The 17,382-nt window shown below is 33.2% G+C and overlaps 3 protein-coding genes across 3 annotated transcripts; all 3 read right to left on the reverse strand.

Moving 5' to 3' along the window:
* Window positions 1-515: 515 nt before the first annotated feature.
* Window positions 516-9,319, reverse strand: LOC124445547 (aldehyde dehydrogenase 1A1-like). The gene is given in 16 exon segments (XM_046996267.1): window positions 516-674; window positions 784-823; window positions 1,189-1,263; window positions 2,027-2,183; window positions 2,358-2,541; window positions 2,763-3,050; window positions 3,391-3,504; window positions 4,226-4,416; window positions 4,486-4,615; window positions 5,109-5,249; window positions 5,325-5,338; window positions 5,341-5,367; window positions 5,370-5,427; window positions 7,839-7,877; window positions 7,968-8,079; window positions 9,297-9,319. Coding segments are annotated over 16 exon segments (1,611 nt in total). The 5' UTR covers window positions 9,305-9,319; the 3' UTR covers window positions 516-641.
* Window positions 9,320-9,677: 358 nt separating this feature from the next.
* LOC124445229 (integrator complex subunit 9 homolog) lies at window positions 9,678-11,162 on the reverse strand. Its single transcript, XM_046995935.1, has 6 exons — window positions 10,829-11,162; window positions 10,608-10,735; window positions 10,353-10,428; window positions 10,220-10,282; window positions 10,045-10,128; window positions 9,678-9,803 (listed from the first exon to the last, which is right to left on the reverse strand). The coding sequence occupies exons 1-6, from the start codon at window positions 10,835-10,837 to the stop codon at window positions 9,678-9,680; spliced, it is 486 nt and encodes a 161-aa protein (XP_046851891.1). The 5' UTR covers window positions 10,838-11,162.
* A 496-nt stretch (window positions 11,163-11,658) lies between these two features.
* LOC124445759 (aldehyde dehydrogenase 1A1-like) lies at window positions 11,659-17,251 on the reverse strand. The gene is given in 15 exon segments (XM_046996512.1): window positions 11,659-11,820; window positions 11,930-11,969; window positions 12,334-12,408; window positions 12,873-13,030; window positions 13,223-13,387; window positions 13,610-13,897; window positions 14,215-14,328; window positions 14,855-15,045; window positions 15,115-15,244; window positions 15,979-16,019; window positions 16,022-16,118; window positions 16,192-16,268; window positions 16,271-16,295; window positions 16,898-16,936; window positions 17,027-17,251. Coding segments are annotated over 15 exon segments (1,581 nt in total). The 5' UTR covers window positions 17,135-17,251; the 3' UTR covers window positions 11,659-11,787.
* Between the last annotated feature and the right edge of the window lie 131 nt (window positions 17,252-17,382).

Raw genomic sequence — 17,382 nt, forward strand, 5'->3', positions numbered from 1 at the left:
CACTAGATGGTTACACAAGAGTTGACAACTGAAATATAGGTACGCCATGCGTACAACTAGGTAACGACGTAGCCATAAAATAGATTTTTTTTGCTCACTGCTCAGTTAAATGATCCAAACTCTTTCAGCATTTATCAACATGTAAAATTTTTATATTTTTACACTTTGCAAAACAAGAGATTAGGAAAAGAGTGGGGAGGGGGCAAATGCCCCCCTTCTCCGCGGCCCCTGTACAATTAATATTTTTGATCGCCTGCGCATTCTACGTTTCTGTTATATCTTGAAGCTTTTAGAAGTGACTCATATAATTTTTCTCGCAAGGTCAAGGCCAAAACATTGTAGTAGTTTGCTTAGCTTTCACTAAACGATGATTGCAAATCTATCGTTCGAAGAATTACTGGAAATAATTTCACAACACAGATTTCAATTCAATAGCAACCAGTTAGTGAATAATAAGGTTGTTCGAGTTCATAATTAAAGATGAATGACTCAGACACTTTTTAAAAGCACAGTGGTTTGCGAATGAAACTTCTAAAAATGAAAGTTCTTTATTTGGAGAAGTTTACAAGCAAGTTTAATTGCAAGAGCTACATTAGCCCATCTATTTAGTAGATTATTGAAATTACAATTTTAACTCTAAATTACGAATTCTTCTTGGGGATTTTGGTCATTACCTAAAGAGGAAAAATAAAAGTATATTTTTTTTAACTATTCGAGTTGAACAATCACTAAGATTAGCATCTCCATTTCTATTTCTCGTGATTTACATGAAAGACAACTTACCGCTTTAACTTCAGAATACTGAGCCAATCCATATTCACCCCTTAAAAAGAAATAAAGTAAGCATGTTAATTCAACACAAGTAGACAACTGACAAATTTCAAAAAGATGTCCATATTAGGACAGAAAGATTAGGTTTTATAGAGCTAGAGTGTTTATCTTTGTGGTAAAACCAACTACAACACAATAAAATATCCCCACTCTATAATGATGCAATATAAAGCTTGCGTTCCTTTCCCAGTGAGGTACCAAACCAAAGCCTTATTTGTCTTATCTTCTCAACAACAACAAAAAATTAACGAAAAAGAAATTTGTGTAATACTATATACGACGATAATGGAAAATGAATTCAACCGCTTGCTGAAGATAGATGTTACGTAGCTACAAATATATAAATGTTAAGTTTACAGTTCTCGTCCAGATCCTGACATCTTGTATCCACCAAAAGGACAAGTGCAGTCAATTATATCATAACAATTCACCCTGGAATAAAAACATTCAACAGTTAGTGGTGAAAACAAGTGAGTTTTAGACATTTTAGATATCATACAAATTTTAATGGTTCACTGTTTTAACAGTTCATAGATCAAACAGTTCACAGATTAACCAGTTCACAGATAAAAGTTCACAGATTAACCAGTTCACAGATTAAATAGTTCACAGATTTACAGATCAAACAGTTCACACTTCACAGATTAACCAGTTCACAGATTAAATAGTTCACAGATTAACCAGTTCACAGACTAACCAGTTCACAGATTTAATAATTCACAGATCAAACAGTTCACACTTCACAGATTAACCAGTTCACAGATCAAACAGTTCACAGATCAAACAGTTCACAGATTAAACAGTTCACAGATCAAACAGTTCACAGATCAAACAGTTCACAGATTAAACAGTTCACAGATCAAACAGTTCACAGATCAAACAGTTCACAGATTAAACAGTTCACAAATTAAACAGTTCAGATCAAACAGTTCACAGATTAAACAGTTCACAGATTAAACAGTTCACACTTCACAAATTAAACAGTTCATAGATCAAATAGTTCACAGATTAAACAGTTCAGATCAAACAGTTCACAGATCAAACAGTTCACAGATCAAATAGTTCAGATCAAATAGTTCACAGATCAAATAGTTCACAGACAACCAGTTAACAGATTAAACAGTTAATGAACTGCTCACAAACTAAACTGTTTAATAAACTCAACATTATGGTAAGAGTTTATCGTTCGCCCTACCAAACTAAACCAGCTCGGATTCCATGAGACGCCATAATTGCGTTTTCCAAGTTGGAAGTAAATACACCAGCGCCAAGACCGTACATTGTGTTGTTGGCTCTTTCAATTGCTTCATCGATATTTTTAAATTTCAATATTTGCATAACTGGTCCAAAATCTAAAGGAAAACATTTATGGACAGAAAACACTTCACTTCGTGAGAATTTAAGTTTATAAAACTAATATAGAAATAAGAATGAAATGAAGCCACAGACGTTTAATTTTTAAATCGGAATCTTTTCAAATATATTCAATTGTTGAAGATAAGGTCAACAAAACAAGCTTTTCTAACTTGTATCAGTAAATCTTACCTCTTCTCGAGCAATGCGCATGTCATCAGAGACATTGGTAAACACAGTTGGCTGAATAAAATATCCTTTGTCAGTTGATCGATCACCCCCACATTCCAATTTAGCACCTTCATTTTTACCACTCTCAATCAAGTCCAATATTTTATTGAATTGTTCTTTGTCAACCTAACAACGAGGGACTTAAAAGTATAAGTAGTCAATGGGTGTGATCTTTCGGCTTTAGTCTTTAGTTTTAGGCATTAAATCATCATCAATGCTGATTACTAAGCTTTACGAATCGCGGCACAATATAAGGCCCTCAAAATTAAACTTAACATTCACACACAGTTTCTTTTGTTTCACAATAACACGAAGAAACAGTTCAGCTACATTGAAATATAACCAACCTGTGGACCTTGATCAGTTTTAGCATCAAAGGGATCTCCAACAACCCTTGCCTTGGCTTTAGCAACACTCTTCTCTACGAACTCATCATAAATCGATTCCTCAACAAAGATTCTACTTGCAGCAATACAACATTGTCCTTGGTTTAAGAAGAGACCAACATGGTTCATTTCAACAGCATTATCAATGTCACAATCAGCAAACACAATGCTTGGACTTTTCCCACCAAGTTCAAGAGTAACATTTTTCAAATTACTCCTGCCAGCAGCCTCTTGGACGATCTTACCAACCTTTAAAGTTATCAAAACCAAGTGTACTATAAAAATATAACATACAATAGTTTTGTCAAATGTCAGCGAGTATACATGCCGCTCAAGACCACGCTACTGTTATTTATTTGAGAAAGCAGAAAAAATATTATATAGCTAAAAGATAGGTACGTAGTTGATAAAGATGGGCCCCGCCATTCTTGCATTAAAAAAAAGGTAGATTTTGAAACAATTTGCTCTTTTTTAACAGGATTTCATCTGCTATGGTTTTCATGAAAGCATGCAAAAGTGTAAATGATAAAAATTTCTAAACAACTTGCTTCTGGAGTGTAATCACTATGTATACTGCGCACTTAGCTACCTCTGTAGATCCTGTAAATGCAACTTTATCAATCATCAAATGTTCCGAAATGGCAGCTCCTGCGGTTGGACCATAACCTGGAACTATATTCAGGACTCCGGGTGGTAAACCAGCCTAAAGAAATGTTTATCAGCTCAAACTACATAAGACAGTCGTTCGGCAAAATATTCATACATTCCATACGTACAATAGTTCTCAGTCAATGTAATGGAAAACGTTGTAGTACGTAAGAAATTATGCGTAATGTACAAATTCAATAAAAAATGTATCCATACTTCTTCTATAGAAAATACAAGTGTACTTGTAAGAGTGCGGCACCGCATTTCAATTTTTAAATATATTTTGTCTGTATACATCATTATTGGAATATTCTGGAGCCGGTTGCACGAAGCCTGGATAGCGTTATCCATTGGATAGCAAGTTTTTTATACTTTTATAAAACCTTTCAAAAAGATAAAAATATAAGATTCGAGCTGAGCAATCACTGAAATAAAATATTGTTTCGAAGATTACGAAATTTCTTTGTCGTAAGACAAATACAAACATCTTTTTTACAAATTTAAAAATTTGTGCTATCCAATGGATAATGCTATCCAGCCGTCCCTAAAATGCTATGTGACATTGAAAGACACGAGAAGATGAGTTGATGAACATAACTGTCATTCTACACAGCGATTTTCCATCATTCTGAAGGTTTTTGTATGACGTAGTTATTTTTCAAGAGCAGCATAACAATTAGCGCGAAATGTTAATTCCTAACCGAAATTTTCACTTTCGTTGCTTTTCAGTTGAATAAAAATTGAAAAAAAAAACAAAATAGTTGATTAAAACGCACCTCGGCAGCAAGAGCTCCTACATAGAGTGCAGATAATGGCGTTTGTTCAGCAGGTTTGAGAACAATACATGTTCCTGCAGCAAGGGCAGGTGCAAGTTTGAAAGCTTGCATCAGTAACGGAAAGTTCCAAGGAATTATCTGACCAACAACACCAATTGGTTCAAGACGAGTATATGCAAAGAAATCACCATCTTAAATTCGGGAAAATGTCATTTTGGATATGTGCTAACGATGGAAATGTTATAACTGCATGAACTTACCACATGGTATAGTTTTACCATGAATTTTATCAGCCCAACCAGCAAAATATCGATAACATCTTAATGCTACATGAAGATCAATTGCATAAGAATCTTTCCAAGGTTTTCCATTATCCAAACTTTCAATACTCTTAAAAGTACAAAAAATATCTTCATACATAAAATACTTACAAATGTCGTTGATATAAATGTCATGGATATATAAGTGTCATTCATAAGACACTATTCTGCTGCTAAATGTGTAGTAAAAGTTTTAATAAAAGTTTCAATCTGTTGGTTATTTACTTCATTATTACACCCATCCTAGAAATCTCCCCAAATCATGACGGATTTTCATATTTTTTTAAGGAGGGGAAGGTGAGCTCGTAAAGAAGTGACATAAGCAAGACAAACCTTTAACTCCAGCTATGCAAATATTCTTTTGCTGACTGAATCCATGTGATAACATTAGATGTTTAAAGAAATGAATAATTTTAATCCTTCAGAATTTACATAGCAGTAGTAAAACCCCAGGCTTCCTTCACGACTGCTCAAGAGGGTTGTCTTTTATATTCAACATTACAAGCAACAATTACATTAACATTAACCTCACAAACTTAAATTTAATAATTAATACAACTCACTGCTAAGTATTCACGATCTCTCTCAATCAAGTCTGCTAAGCGATATAATATTTGGCCTCTGTCAGATGCATTCATAGTTCTCCATGGACTACCAAGCTTGAAAGCCTGATGGGCTGCTTTCACAGCAAGATCAATGTCTGCCTACAATTAAATTCATGAATTTCAGTAGCATTGACAATTTATTTCTTACAGTCTCCAACCATGTTGAAGTCAAACCTTATCTCCTTCGAAACATCACATATCTTTTGTTCAGTTGCTTGTTAATTGTTGGGAAGGTATCTCCACTAACCGCATCTTGAAATTGATTATTGATGAATACCTACAATAAATATAAGAGCAACATGGGTAATGTCAAAAAACATTATCATGCATGTTACAACTGGTCAAGTCAAAGACATAATTACATTTTAATCATAAAGTTGTACACTATTTAGTCAATGGATGATAAGTCTAATTGTAAGATTGACTTACTGGTATATATGTAATATTTAAGAACCGGAAATATGCAAGATTATACGCGCATTCGTGTCATCCGACTTTGTCGATGATTTTCTACAATTTATTTTTGTGCCATCTACATTATGGCCAAGTTTAAAAAAATTCTACTGTGCAGTTTTTAGCTAAAGAGCTGTTTGTCGAATGTGGTGCCAACTTCACGGTTAATACCAAGTACATTCTCAAGGAATATTATTCCTTTATTTTTGTGCCACCTCCAGATTTTGGATATGTTATAGACAATAGGAATATCTACAATATGGCCAAGTTTAAAAAGACTCTACCGTAGTTTTTATTTACATGCCTTTGTTTAGCAATGACTTGAATTTCTCAACCTAATTATATAAGATTATATTACGCGAATTCGTGTCATCTAACTATGTCAATGATTTTCTACAATTTATTTTTTTGTGCCACCTACAGATTTTGGATATGTTATAGACAATAAGAATATCTACAATATGGCCAAGTTTAAAAAAATTCTACCGTGTAGTTTTTTATTTACAAGCCTTTGTTTAGAAATGACTTGAAAATCTCAACTTAATTATATAAGATTATATTACGCGCATCCGTGTCATCCGAAATTGTCGATGATTTTCTACAACTTATTTTTGTGCCACCCATATTTTGGATATATTTTAGACAACATAATTATCTATATTCTGGCCAAGTTTAAAAAAATTCTACTGTGTAGTTTTTCATTTATAGGCCTTTGTTTGAAAAATTACATGGATATAGGAAGTTAATTATATAAGATTATATTACGCGCATTCGTGTCATCGGACTTTGTCGATAATTTTCTACAACCTATTTTTTTGTGCCACCTCCAGATTTTGGATATGTTATAGACAATAAGAATATCTACATTATGGCCAGGTTTAAAAAAATTCTACCGTGTAGTTTTTTAGCTAAAGAGCTGTTTGTCGAATGGTGCCAACTTCACGGTTCATACCAGTACATTCTCAAGGAATATTATTCCTTTTATTTTTTGTGCCACCTCCAGATTTTGGATATGTTATAGACAATAGGAATATCTACAATATGGCGAAGTTTAAAAAGATTCTACGGTGTAGTTTTTTATTTACAGGCCTTTGTTTAGCAATGACTTGAATTTCTCAACCTAATTATATAAGATTATATTACGCGAATTCATGTCATCTAACTATGTCGATGATTTTCTACAATTTATTTTTTTGTGCCACCTCCAGATTTTGGATATATTTTAGACAATATAATTATCTATATTCTGGCCAAGTTTAAAAAAATTCTACCATGTAGTTTTTATTTACAAGGCTTTGTTTGTTAAAAACCGGAATTTTAACTTAAATATGGAAGATTATATTACGCGCATTCGTGTCATCCGACTTTGTCGATGATTTTCTACAATTTATTTTTTGTGCCACCTCCAGATTTTGGATATGTTATAGAAAATATAATTATCTATATTCTTGCCAAGTTTAAAAATTTTACCGTATAGTTTTTATTTACAGGCCTTTGTTTTCAATGACTTGAAATTCTCAACCTAATTATATAAGATCATATTACGCGAATTCGTGTCATCTAACTATGTCGATGATTTTCTACAACTTATTTTTTGTGCCACTCCAGATTTTGATATGTTATCGACAATAAGAATGTCTACAATATGGCCAAGTTTGAAAAGTTCTACCATGTAGTTTTTATTTATAGGCCTTTGTTTGAAAAATTACATGGATATAGGAAGTTAATTATATAAGATTATATTACGCGCATCCGTGTCATCCCACTTTGTCGATGATTTTCTATAACTTATTTTTTGTGCCACTCCAGATTTTGGATATATTTTAGACAATATAATTATCTATATTCTGGCCAAGTTTAAAAAAATTCTACCGTGTAGTTTTTAAATTATAGGCTAATTAAGAGAAATGGAAAGTACACTGTAATATAAATCTTAGTGTTTTCTTCAATTTCTTGACTTTTATACATTTTTGTGATGGTTAAGGACTGTAAAATAGTAATAAACAGTTAAGAATTGTTTTTTACTGTTGTATTTGATGGAAAACGTGTTTTAAAGACGATTTTCGACTTATCATTTTGAATGATAAATTTTAGTTGAATGTGGTGATGAGTGTTGTGATGAATGTTGTGATGAATGTTGTGTTGAATGTGGTGCCAATGTGGTGCCAATTTCACGGTAGTGAAAAATCAATCGCTAACACAGCAATATAATCTAGAAATTTTCCATTCACTTACCTGATTGTACTTAATTTCCGGGTTGGCATCCACTTTAAGCTATTGATTTTGTAAAAGATAAAACATAAAATGTCGCAAAACATTCTATCGATGGAAGTCTCAGGCACATGTAAAAATGTTTGAAAATACCTGAGTTTGTGAATAGCTTGCTTTTAATAATAATATTACATAAACTAGGGGTTGTTCTAACTCTAGCCACACGACCAGCGATTTTCCCGCATTCCAAAAATACGCCATTTTTCTATCAGTAAATGAAGAGAAATATGCAAAGGTTATTATTACAACCGTAATGAACGAGCAACTGATCTAGAACAAATCGTGCCACAGTGGGCGGTCCGCAGGCGTAAGAATGGTTAGACCACTGTAACACGATACAACCACAGAATTTGTAGATAAAAGTATTTATATCTTTTCTACCAAGGCTCGTTTGCGCTTCTTTTTTTATTACAACCTACTACTTTTATTGTAGCTATAAATTTCTTGTTACGCCTCATTCGGTTCGACAAATATGTTCGTAAATGTTTTTTTTTATTTACTAAATAACCAAAATAAAATCTAGCTCAATGCAGTGCAAATAAATGCCTCCCATTCTGAACCTTGTTTTTACCAATGATTTTGCACTTTATCATATCTTGACAATATGGCAGTCATTTTTGTACCTAATTAGCATAATTCTAGGAATTTTTTGGTTTAAATGTAAATAACTGTATATATATTATAAATAATACCTACCCTTACTTGTCTTACACTTACTTATCAAAGTAAATCGAAAAGGATCCTGCTACCTTAACATATGAAAGCTGTGAAAATAACCCAAATCATTCTTTCCCATGTCTGTTAAATCATACCAAAAAGAGCAGTACATTTACTAAATTACTAGTGCAAGCAATGATTAAATTCTGAACCACGACAAGAACGTGCTGTCATGTACACCACAACCCCTGTCTGTCATGTAGACCACAACCCCTGTCTGTCATGTACACCACAACCCCTGTCTGTCATGTACACCACAACCCCTGTCTGTCATGTACATCACAACCCCTGTCTGCCATGTACACCACAACCCCTGTCTGTCATGTACATCACAACCCCTGTCTGTCGTGTATACCACAACCCATGTCTGTCATGTACACCAATATCTCTGTTTGTAATGTATACAATTACCCCTGGGGTAAGTCAGAATACATTATATTGCCTCATTATAAATTTAAAATACCATAGTGAAAACTCTGTTGTTTGAAAATTTTTAAAGAACATTTTGATCAATGCCAAAATTTTACTAATAGGTTTGTTTATAGTGTTTTGAATTATAATTTTTTTAATGTATTTTAACTTACCCCTTGATCTGCTAAAATATTGTCCCTGTCTGGCAATAATGATTTAAAAATCTTTTCCAATATAATACTAACTAGATTGAAGAATGATTTAGCCTTTAAAATGAAGTTAAAAAAATTGAACCTTCTCATACTCCGTTTGGATTATCCAGTTGCAGCTTCCAACAGAAAAACCTGAACTAACAGGAGTTAACTGGACTACACCAAACAAATCCTATTGGATAAGATAAAATGTATCATAGTAAAGAAAATCAAGAAATAACAATACATGTTCCCTTGATCAAAGAGCACTCCACCTACTAGTTTTTCAGAGAACCCAACAGTCTGTATCTTTGATACACAGGATTGTATTTCATGAACACTGTAGAGTGTACACCATGATTCCACATTTAATGCATCCTTTAATGGAGCAGGAAGAAGCCTTAAAATACGAAAGAGTTCTTCATTCTCTATGTCTAGTGCAAAAACATTGAGTTTTTCATAGCACAGAACTTACCTTTTTATTTCAGGTTTTTTCCAAGAAGTGCCATTGACCAATTTTGGCACTCTGGATAAAACAAACAATTTCAACCAACCTTCCCATTTGACTTGTGGGTTCTGTGGCATAGACTGTACCTGAGAAATTGGTATGCTAACAGAATGGGCATGTAAGAAAAAAAACATCAACAAACTTGTATTAACAGGTAAAGACAACCTTGATGATAACAAAGCAAAAATTTGTTTAAGGCAACCATACAAAAACCATATATACATAGAGTATTGTGATTTTGTTATTGTCAGTCAAATTATGTACAGTCAAACAGATTAAACGAAAATGGAAGACCAGCAAAGAAAAAAACTTTAATTGCATAAGAAGCACAAGTTTTCTTTACCTCAGTAATATATGGAAGGGCAAACATAAAAAAACAATTGGATATTAATATCACATCAACAGTTGATAAATCCAACAAATCAAGCTGAAAATATAGAATACCAATATTAATGGTATGGCATGTGAATAAATTATTTGCCACCAGGTTACATTTATGTAGTAAAACTCAACCAAACCTCAGGAGGTAAAACCTCTGGTTCACTGTCTACAAATACATTTCCAGCAATTTCTCTGATGTTCTGAAAAATGAAAGCTATAATCATTTGATGTTATAAAAGGAAATTGTTGAACGTGTGTAGTAGTAATTACATTTTCATCAACAAAACCATCAAAATCATGGAGCTCTCTCGCAAACCAAGGTTTACTGAAACTTTGACCCTGTTTCCTACAAATATATTAAATCTATTAATTATAATTTGTTTACATGTTTACTTAAATCATCTAAAAACAGTATGATACAATGCTAAAAAAACATGGGTGACTCTTTTATTATATTATAAGTAGAGACACAGGAGAAGAGGGAGGTTATTGGTGGTAAATGCTTAGAGTTTTTTTTAAACTTACTTTTCAACCAAATGAAGTGGAGTAAAATTAAGAGAAGGCAACATATCTAGAGAACAATCCAACATAATTGTTGTTTGTTTAAACTTAAGCACATAACAAGGTGCTTTGCAGTTCCTACCAAGCGCATACTGTAAAAAGAAAAAATGTATATCATGCAACTAATTGATCATAATTTGGCACTGAAAGTTCTAAAACTTTACAAATTTTAAATGGAAACTTACCAGTTTCATTTTGAAAACTTTTGTTGAAAGGTCAGAGGGAAAACATTGTAATAGTTTGTTTAGCTTCCACTTAAAGAGAATTGCACATCTATCATCTATCTATCTTGTCAACCGTTGGAGTTGAACCAAGTTGAACAAACTTTTGACTATACAATTGCCAAATGACCATGTACTATGGTACTTACAGAATTAAGGATGGCAATGTTTGTTTGAGTAGAAATGTCCTTTTTGAATTGATGTTTTGTTAAATTGATTATCTTAAGTAAATTGCCCCTCTTTCCTAACGAGTAGCGACCTCAAACTGGGCTCTCGCCTCGACGCGAAACAAAAACAAATGTACACTCAAAGGTTACGAGAGTTGACAATTGAAAAATAGGTACGCCATGCGTACACCTAGGTAATCTACGTAGCCATAAAATAGATTTCTTTTTGCTCACTGCTCAGTCAAATGATCCAAACTCTTTCAGCATTTGTCAACTTGTAAAATTTTTATATTTTTACACTTTGCAAAACAAGAGATTAGGAAAAAATTGTGGGGGGGGGGGGTTACAATTAATATTTTTGATCGCCTGCGCATTCTACGTTTCTGTTATATCTTAAAGCTTTTAGAAGTGACTCATATAATTTTTCTCGCAAGGTCAAGACAAAACATTGTAATAGTTTGCTTAGCTTTCACTAAACGATGATCGCAAATCTATCGTTGGAAGAATTACTGGAAATGATTTCACAACACAGATTTCAATTCAATAGCAACCAGTTAGTGAATAATAAGGTTGTTCGAGTTCATAATTAAAGATGAATGACTCAGACACTTTTTAAAAGCACAGTGGTTTGCGAATGAAACTTCTAAAAATGAAAGTTCTTTATTCGGAGAAGTTTACAAGCAAGTGTAGTTGCAAGAGCTACAACATTAGTCCATCTATTTAGTAGATTATTGAAATTACAATTTTAACTCTAAATTACGAATTCTTCTTGGGGATTTTGGTCATTACCTAAAGAGAAAAAATAAAAATATATTTTGTTTAACTATTCGAGTTGAACATTCACTAAGATTAGCATCTCCATTTCTATTTTTCGTGATTTACATGAAAGACAACTTACCGCTTTAACTTCAGAATACTGAGCCAATCCATATTCACCCCTTAAAAAGAAATAAAGTAAGCATGTTAATTCAACACAAGTAGACAACTGGAAACTTCAAAAAGATGTCCATACTAGCACAGAAAGATTAGGTTTTATAGAGCTAGAGTGTTTATCTTTGTGGTAAAACCAACTACAACACAATAAAATATCCCCACTCTATAATGATGCAATATAAAGCTTGTGTTCCTATCCCAGTGAGGTACCAAACCAAAGCCTTATTTGTCTTATCTTCTCAACAACAACAAAAAATTAACGAAAAAGAAATTTGTGTAATACTATATACGAGGATAATGGAAAATGAATTCAACCGCTTGCTGTAGATAGATGTTACGTAGCTACAAATATATAAATGTTAAGTTTACAGTTCTCGTCCAGATCCTGACATCTTGTATCCACCAAAAGGACAAGTGCAGTCAAATATATCATAGCAATTCACCCTTGGAATAAAAAAACATTCAACAGTTAGTGGTGAAAAACAAGTGAATTTTAGACATTTTAGATATCATACAAGATTTAATGGTTCACTGTTTTAACAGTTCATAGATCAAACAGTTCACACTTTACAGATTAAATACTTCACAGATTAACCAGTTACAGATTTAACAGTTCACAGATTTAACAGTTCATAGATTAAACAGTTCACAGATTAACCAGTTACAGATTTAACAGTTCACAGATTTAACAGTTCATAGATTTAACAGTTCATAGATCAAACAGTTCACAGATTAACCAGTTCACAGACTAACCAGTTCATAGATTTAACAATTCGCAGATCAAACAGTTCACAGATTAAATAGTTCACAGATTAAACAGTTAACAGATTAAACAGTTAATGAACTGCTCACAAACTAAACTGTTTAATAAACTCAACATTATGGTAAGAGTTTATCGTTCGCCCTACCAAACTAAACCAGCTCGGATTCCATGAGACGCCATAATTGCGTTTTCCAAGTTGGAAGTAAATACACCAGCGCCAAGACCGTACATTGTGTTGTTGGCTCTTTCAATTGCTTCATCGATATTTTTAAATTTCAATATTTGCATAACTGGTCCAAAAATCTAAAGGAAAACATTTATGAACAGAAAACACTTCACTTCGTGAGAATTTAAGTTTATAAAACTAATATAAAATAAGAATGAAATGAAGCCACAGACGTTTAAATTTTAAATCGGAATCTTTTCAAATATATTCAATTGTTGAAGATAAGGTCAACAAAACAAGCTTTTCTAACTTGTATCAGTAAATCTTACCTCTTCTCGAGCAATGCGCATGTCATCAGAGACATTGGTAAACACAGTTGGCTGAATAAAATATCCTTTGTCAGTTGATCGATCACCCCCACATTCCAATTTAGCACCTTCATTTTTACCACTCTCAATCAAGTCCAATATTTTATTGAATTGTTCTTTGTCAACCTAACAACGAGGGACTTAAAAGTATAACTTGCCAATGGGTGTGATCTCTTGGCTTTAGTCTTTAGTTTTAGGCATTAAATCATCATCAACGCTGATTTACCAAGCTTTAAGAATCGCGGCACAATATGAGGCCGTCAAAATTAAACTTAACATTCACACACAGTTTCTTTTGTTTCACAATAACATGAAGAAACAGTTCAGCTACATTGAAATATCACCAACCTGTGGACCTTGATCAGTTTTAGCATCAAAAGGATCTCCAACAACCCTTGCCTTGGCTTTAGCAACACTCTTCTCTACGAACTCATCATAAATCGATTCTTCAACAAATATTCTACTTCCAGCAATACAACATTGTCCTTGGTTTAAGAAGAGACCAACATGGTTCATTTCAACAGCATTATCAATGTCACAATCAGCAAACACAATGCTTGGACTTTTCCCACCAAGTTCAAGAGTAACATTTTTCAAATTACTCCTGCCAGCAGCCTCTTGGACGATCTTACCAACCTTCAAAGTTATCAAAACCAAGTGTACTATGAAAATATAACATACAATACTTTTGTCAAATGTCAGCGAGTATACATGCCCCAAATGACCACGCTACTGTTATTCATATTCAGGTAGTTAGTTTATAAAAGATGGGCACCGCCATTCTTGCATTAAAAAAAGGTAGATTTTGAAACAATTTGCTCGTTCTTAAGAGGATTTCATCTGCTATGGTTTTCAAAACATCACGAAAAGCATGCAAAAGTGTAAATGATAAAAAATTTCTAAACAACTTGCTTCTGGAGTCTAATCACTATGTATACTGCGCACTTAGCTACCTCTGTAGATCCTGTAAACGCAACTTTATCGATCATCAAATGTTCCGAAATGGCAGCTCCTGCGGTTGGACCATAACCTGGAACTATATTTAGGACTCCGGGTGGTAAACCAGCCTAAAGAAATGTTTATCAGCTCAAACTACATAAGACAGTCGTTCGGCAAAATATTCATACATTCCATACGTACAATAGTTCTCAGTCAATGTAATGGAAAACGTTGTAGTACGTAAGAAATTATGCGTAATGTACAAATTCAATAAAAAATGTATCCATACTTCTTCTATAGAAAATACAAGTTTACTTGTAAGAGAACGCATTTCAATCTTTAAAAATATTCTGTCTGTATACATCATTATTGGAATATTCTGGAGCCGGTTGCACGAAGCCTGGATAGCGTTATCCATTGGATAACATTCCTCTATTTAAACCTTTATTTTTACTTTTTTATAAAACCTTTTATAACTGTCATTCTACACAGCGATTTTACATCATTCTGAAGGTTTTTGTATGACGTAATTATTTTTTAAGAACTGCATAACAATTAGCGCGAAATGTTAATTCCTAACCGAAATTTTCCCTTTCGTTGCTTTTCAGTCGAATAAAAATTGGAAAAAAAAACAAATAGTAGATTAAAACGCACCTCGGCAGCAAGAGCTCCTACATAGAGGGCAGATAATGGCGTTTGTTCAGCAGGTTTGAGAACTATACATGTTCCTGCAGCAAGGGCAGGTGCAAGTTTCCAAGCTTGCATCAGCAACGGAAAGTTCCAAGGAATTATCTGACCAACAACACCAATTGGTTCAAGACGAGTATATGCAAAGAAATCACCATCTTAAATTCGGGAAAATGTCATTTTGGATATGTGCTAACGATGGAAAAGTTATAACTGCATGAACTTACCACATGGTATAGTTTTACCATGAATTTTATCAGCCCAACCAGCAAAATATCGATAACATCTTAATGCTAGATGAAGATCAATTGCATAAGAATCTTTCCAAGGTTTTCCATTATCCAAACTTTCAATACTCTTAAAAGTACAAAAAATATCTTCATACATAAAATACTTACAAATGTCTTGATATATATGTCATGGATATATAAGTGTCATTCATAAGACACTATTCTGCTGCTAAATGTGTAGTAAAAGTTTCAATCTGTTGGTTATTTACTTCATCATTGCACTCATTCTAGAAATCTCTTCAAATCATGACGGATTTTCATATTTTTTAAGGAGGGGAAGGTGAGCTTGTAAAGAAGTGACATAAGCAAGACAAAGAATTTTAAGGATTTTAGGGATGCTCAGGTAGTACAGCACAAAAGATTCATGAGTGTTGAAGCATTGCTCAGAAAAACTCACTTCAGCTGTACTACTGACTGGGGATTGTAATGTTACTTAGAGGGGTGAACAATTTACATAAAAGAAAGGCTCAAGAAAACCTGGCCATGCCTTTAATATAAACAAATAATTTATCAAACTAAACAAGATGTTTGTATTTATCTCAAGACAGCTACATAGCACAGTCAGCCCAACCTTTAACTCCAGCTGTGCAAATATTTTTTTGCTGACTGAATGCATGTGATAACATTAGAGGTTTAAAGAAATGAACAATTTTAATCCTTCAGAATTTACATAGCAGTAGTAAGTCCCCAGGCTTTCTTCATGACTGCTTAAGAGGGTTGTCTTTTATATTCAACATTACAAGCAACAATTACATTAACATTAACCTCACAAACTTAAATTTAATAATTAATACAACTCACTGCTAAGTATTCACGATCTCTCTCAATCAAGTCTGCTGTTTATATAATATTTGGCCTCTGTCAGATGCATTCATAGTTCTCCATGGACTACCAAGCTTGAAAGCCTGATGGGCTGCTTTCACAGCAAGATCAATGTCTGCCTACAATTAAATTCTGAATTTCAGTAGCATTGACAATTTATTTTTACAATCTCCAACCATGTTGAAGTCAAACCTTATCTCCTTCCTAAACATCACATATCTTTTGTTCAGTTGCTGGGTTAATTGTTGGGAAGGTATCTCCACTAACCGATCTTGAAATTGATTATTGATGAATACCTACAATAAATATAAGAGCAACATGGGTAATGTCAAAAACATTATCATGCATTACAACTGGTCAAGTCAAAGACATAATTACATTTTAATCATAAAGTTGTACACTATTTAGTCAATGGATGAAAAGTCTAATTGTAAGATTGACTTACTGGTATATGTGTAACAAACATTAAGTTTTAAAGTAGAGCTTAAAAATAGCATTAAAAGTATCACTAATAAAAATAACAATATCACTATAAAAGAGAATTTTGAGCATTTTCTAAATTTACAGATTTGGTTTTTCTTGAATCCAGAATTATGTACTTTACAGGTATAAATCCTAACACAGTTTTTATATGCACATGAAAAACATTCTTCACTCAGAACCCATACAATCTACTGTATTTACAAAGTTAAAAATTATCATCAAATGTTTGTTTTGAATTCGCTCTCGCTGTACAATAAGTCGTTCTTTGAGCCTGAGTGTCATGCATGCTTGGTCTTTGTAAGCGCCAAGACAAGGCAATTTTCGTCGTAGAAGAATAAGAATTGCTTGTAAATATGTTGAGGAAAAATCAATCGCTAACACAACACTACTATCTAGAAATTTTCTATTCACTTACCTGATTGTACTTAATTTCCGGGTTGGCATCCACTTTAAGCTATTGATTTTGTAAAAGATAAAACATAAAATGTCGCAAAACATTCTATCGATGGAAGTCTCAGGCACATGTAAAAATGTTTGAAAATACCTGAGTTTGTGAATAGCTTGCTTTAATAATAATATTATATAAACTAAGGTTTGTTCTGACTCTAGCCACACGAGCAGCGACCTTCCATGAATTCCAAAAATACGCCATTTTTCTATCAGTAAATGAAGAGAAATATGCAAAAGGTTATTATTACAAATGTAATGAACGAGCAACTGATCTAGAACAAATCGTGCCACCGTGGGCGGTCCGTAGGCGTTAGAATGGTTAGACCACTGTAACACGATACAACCACAGAATTTGTAGATAAAAGTATTTTTATCTTTTCTACTCAAGGCTCGTTTGCGCTTCTTTTTTTATTACAACCTACTACTTTTATTGTAGCTATAAATTTCTTG

This window comes from Xenia sp. Carnegie-2017, unplaced genomic scaffold (genome assembly GCF_021976095.1).
Source record: "Xenia sp. Carnegie-2017 unplaced genomic scaffold, XeniaSp_v1 HiC_scaffold_22, whole genome shotgun sequence".
Classification (NCBI taxonomy): domain Eukaryota; kingdom Metazoa; phylum Cnidaria; class Anthozoa; order Malacalcyonacea; family Xeniidae; genus Xenia; species Xenia sp. Carnegie-2017.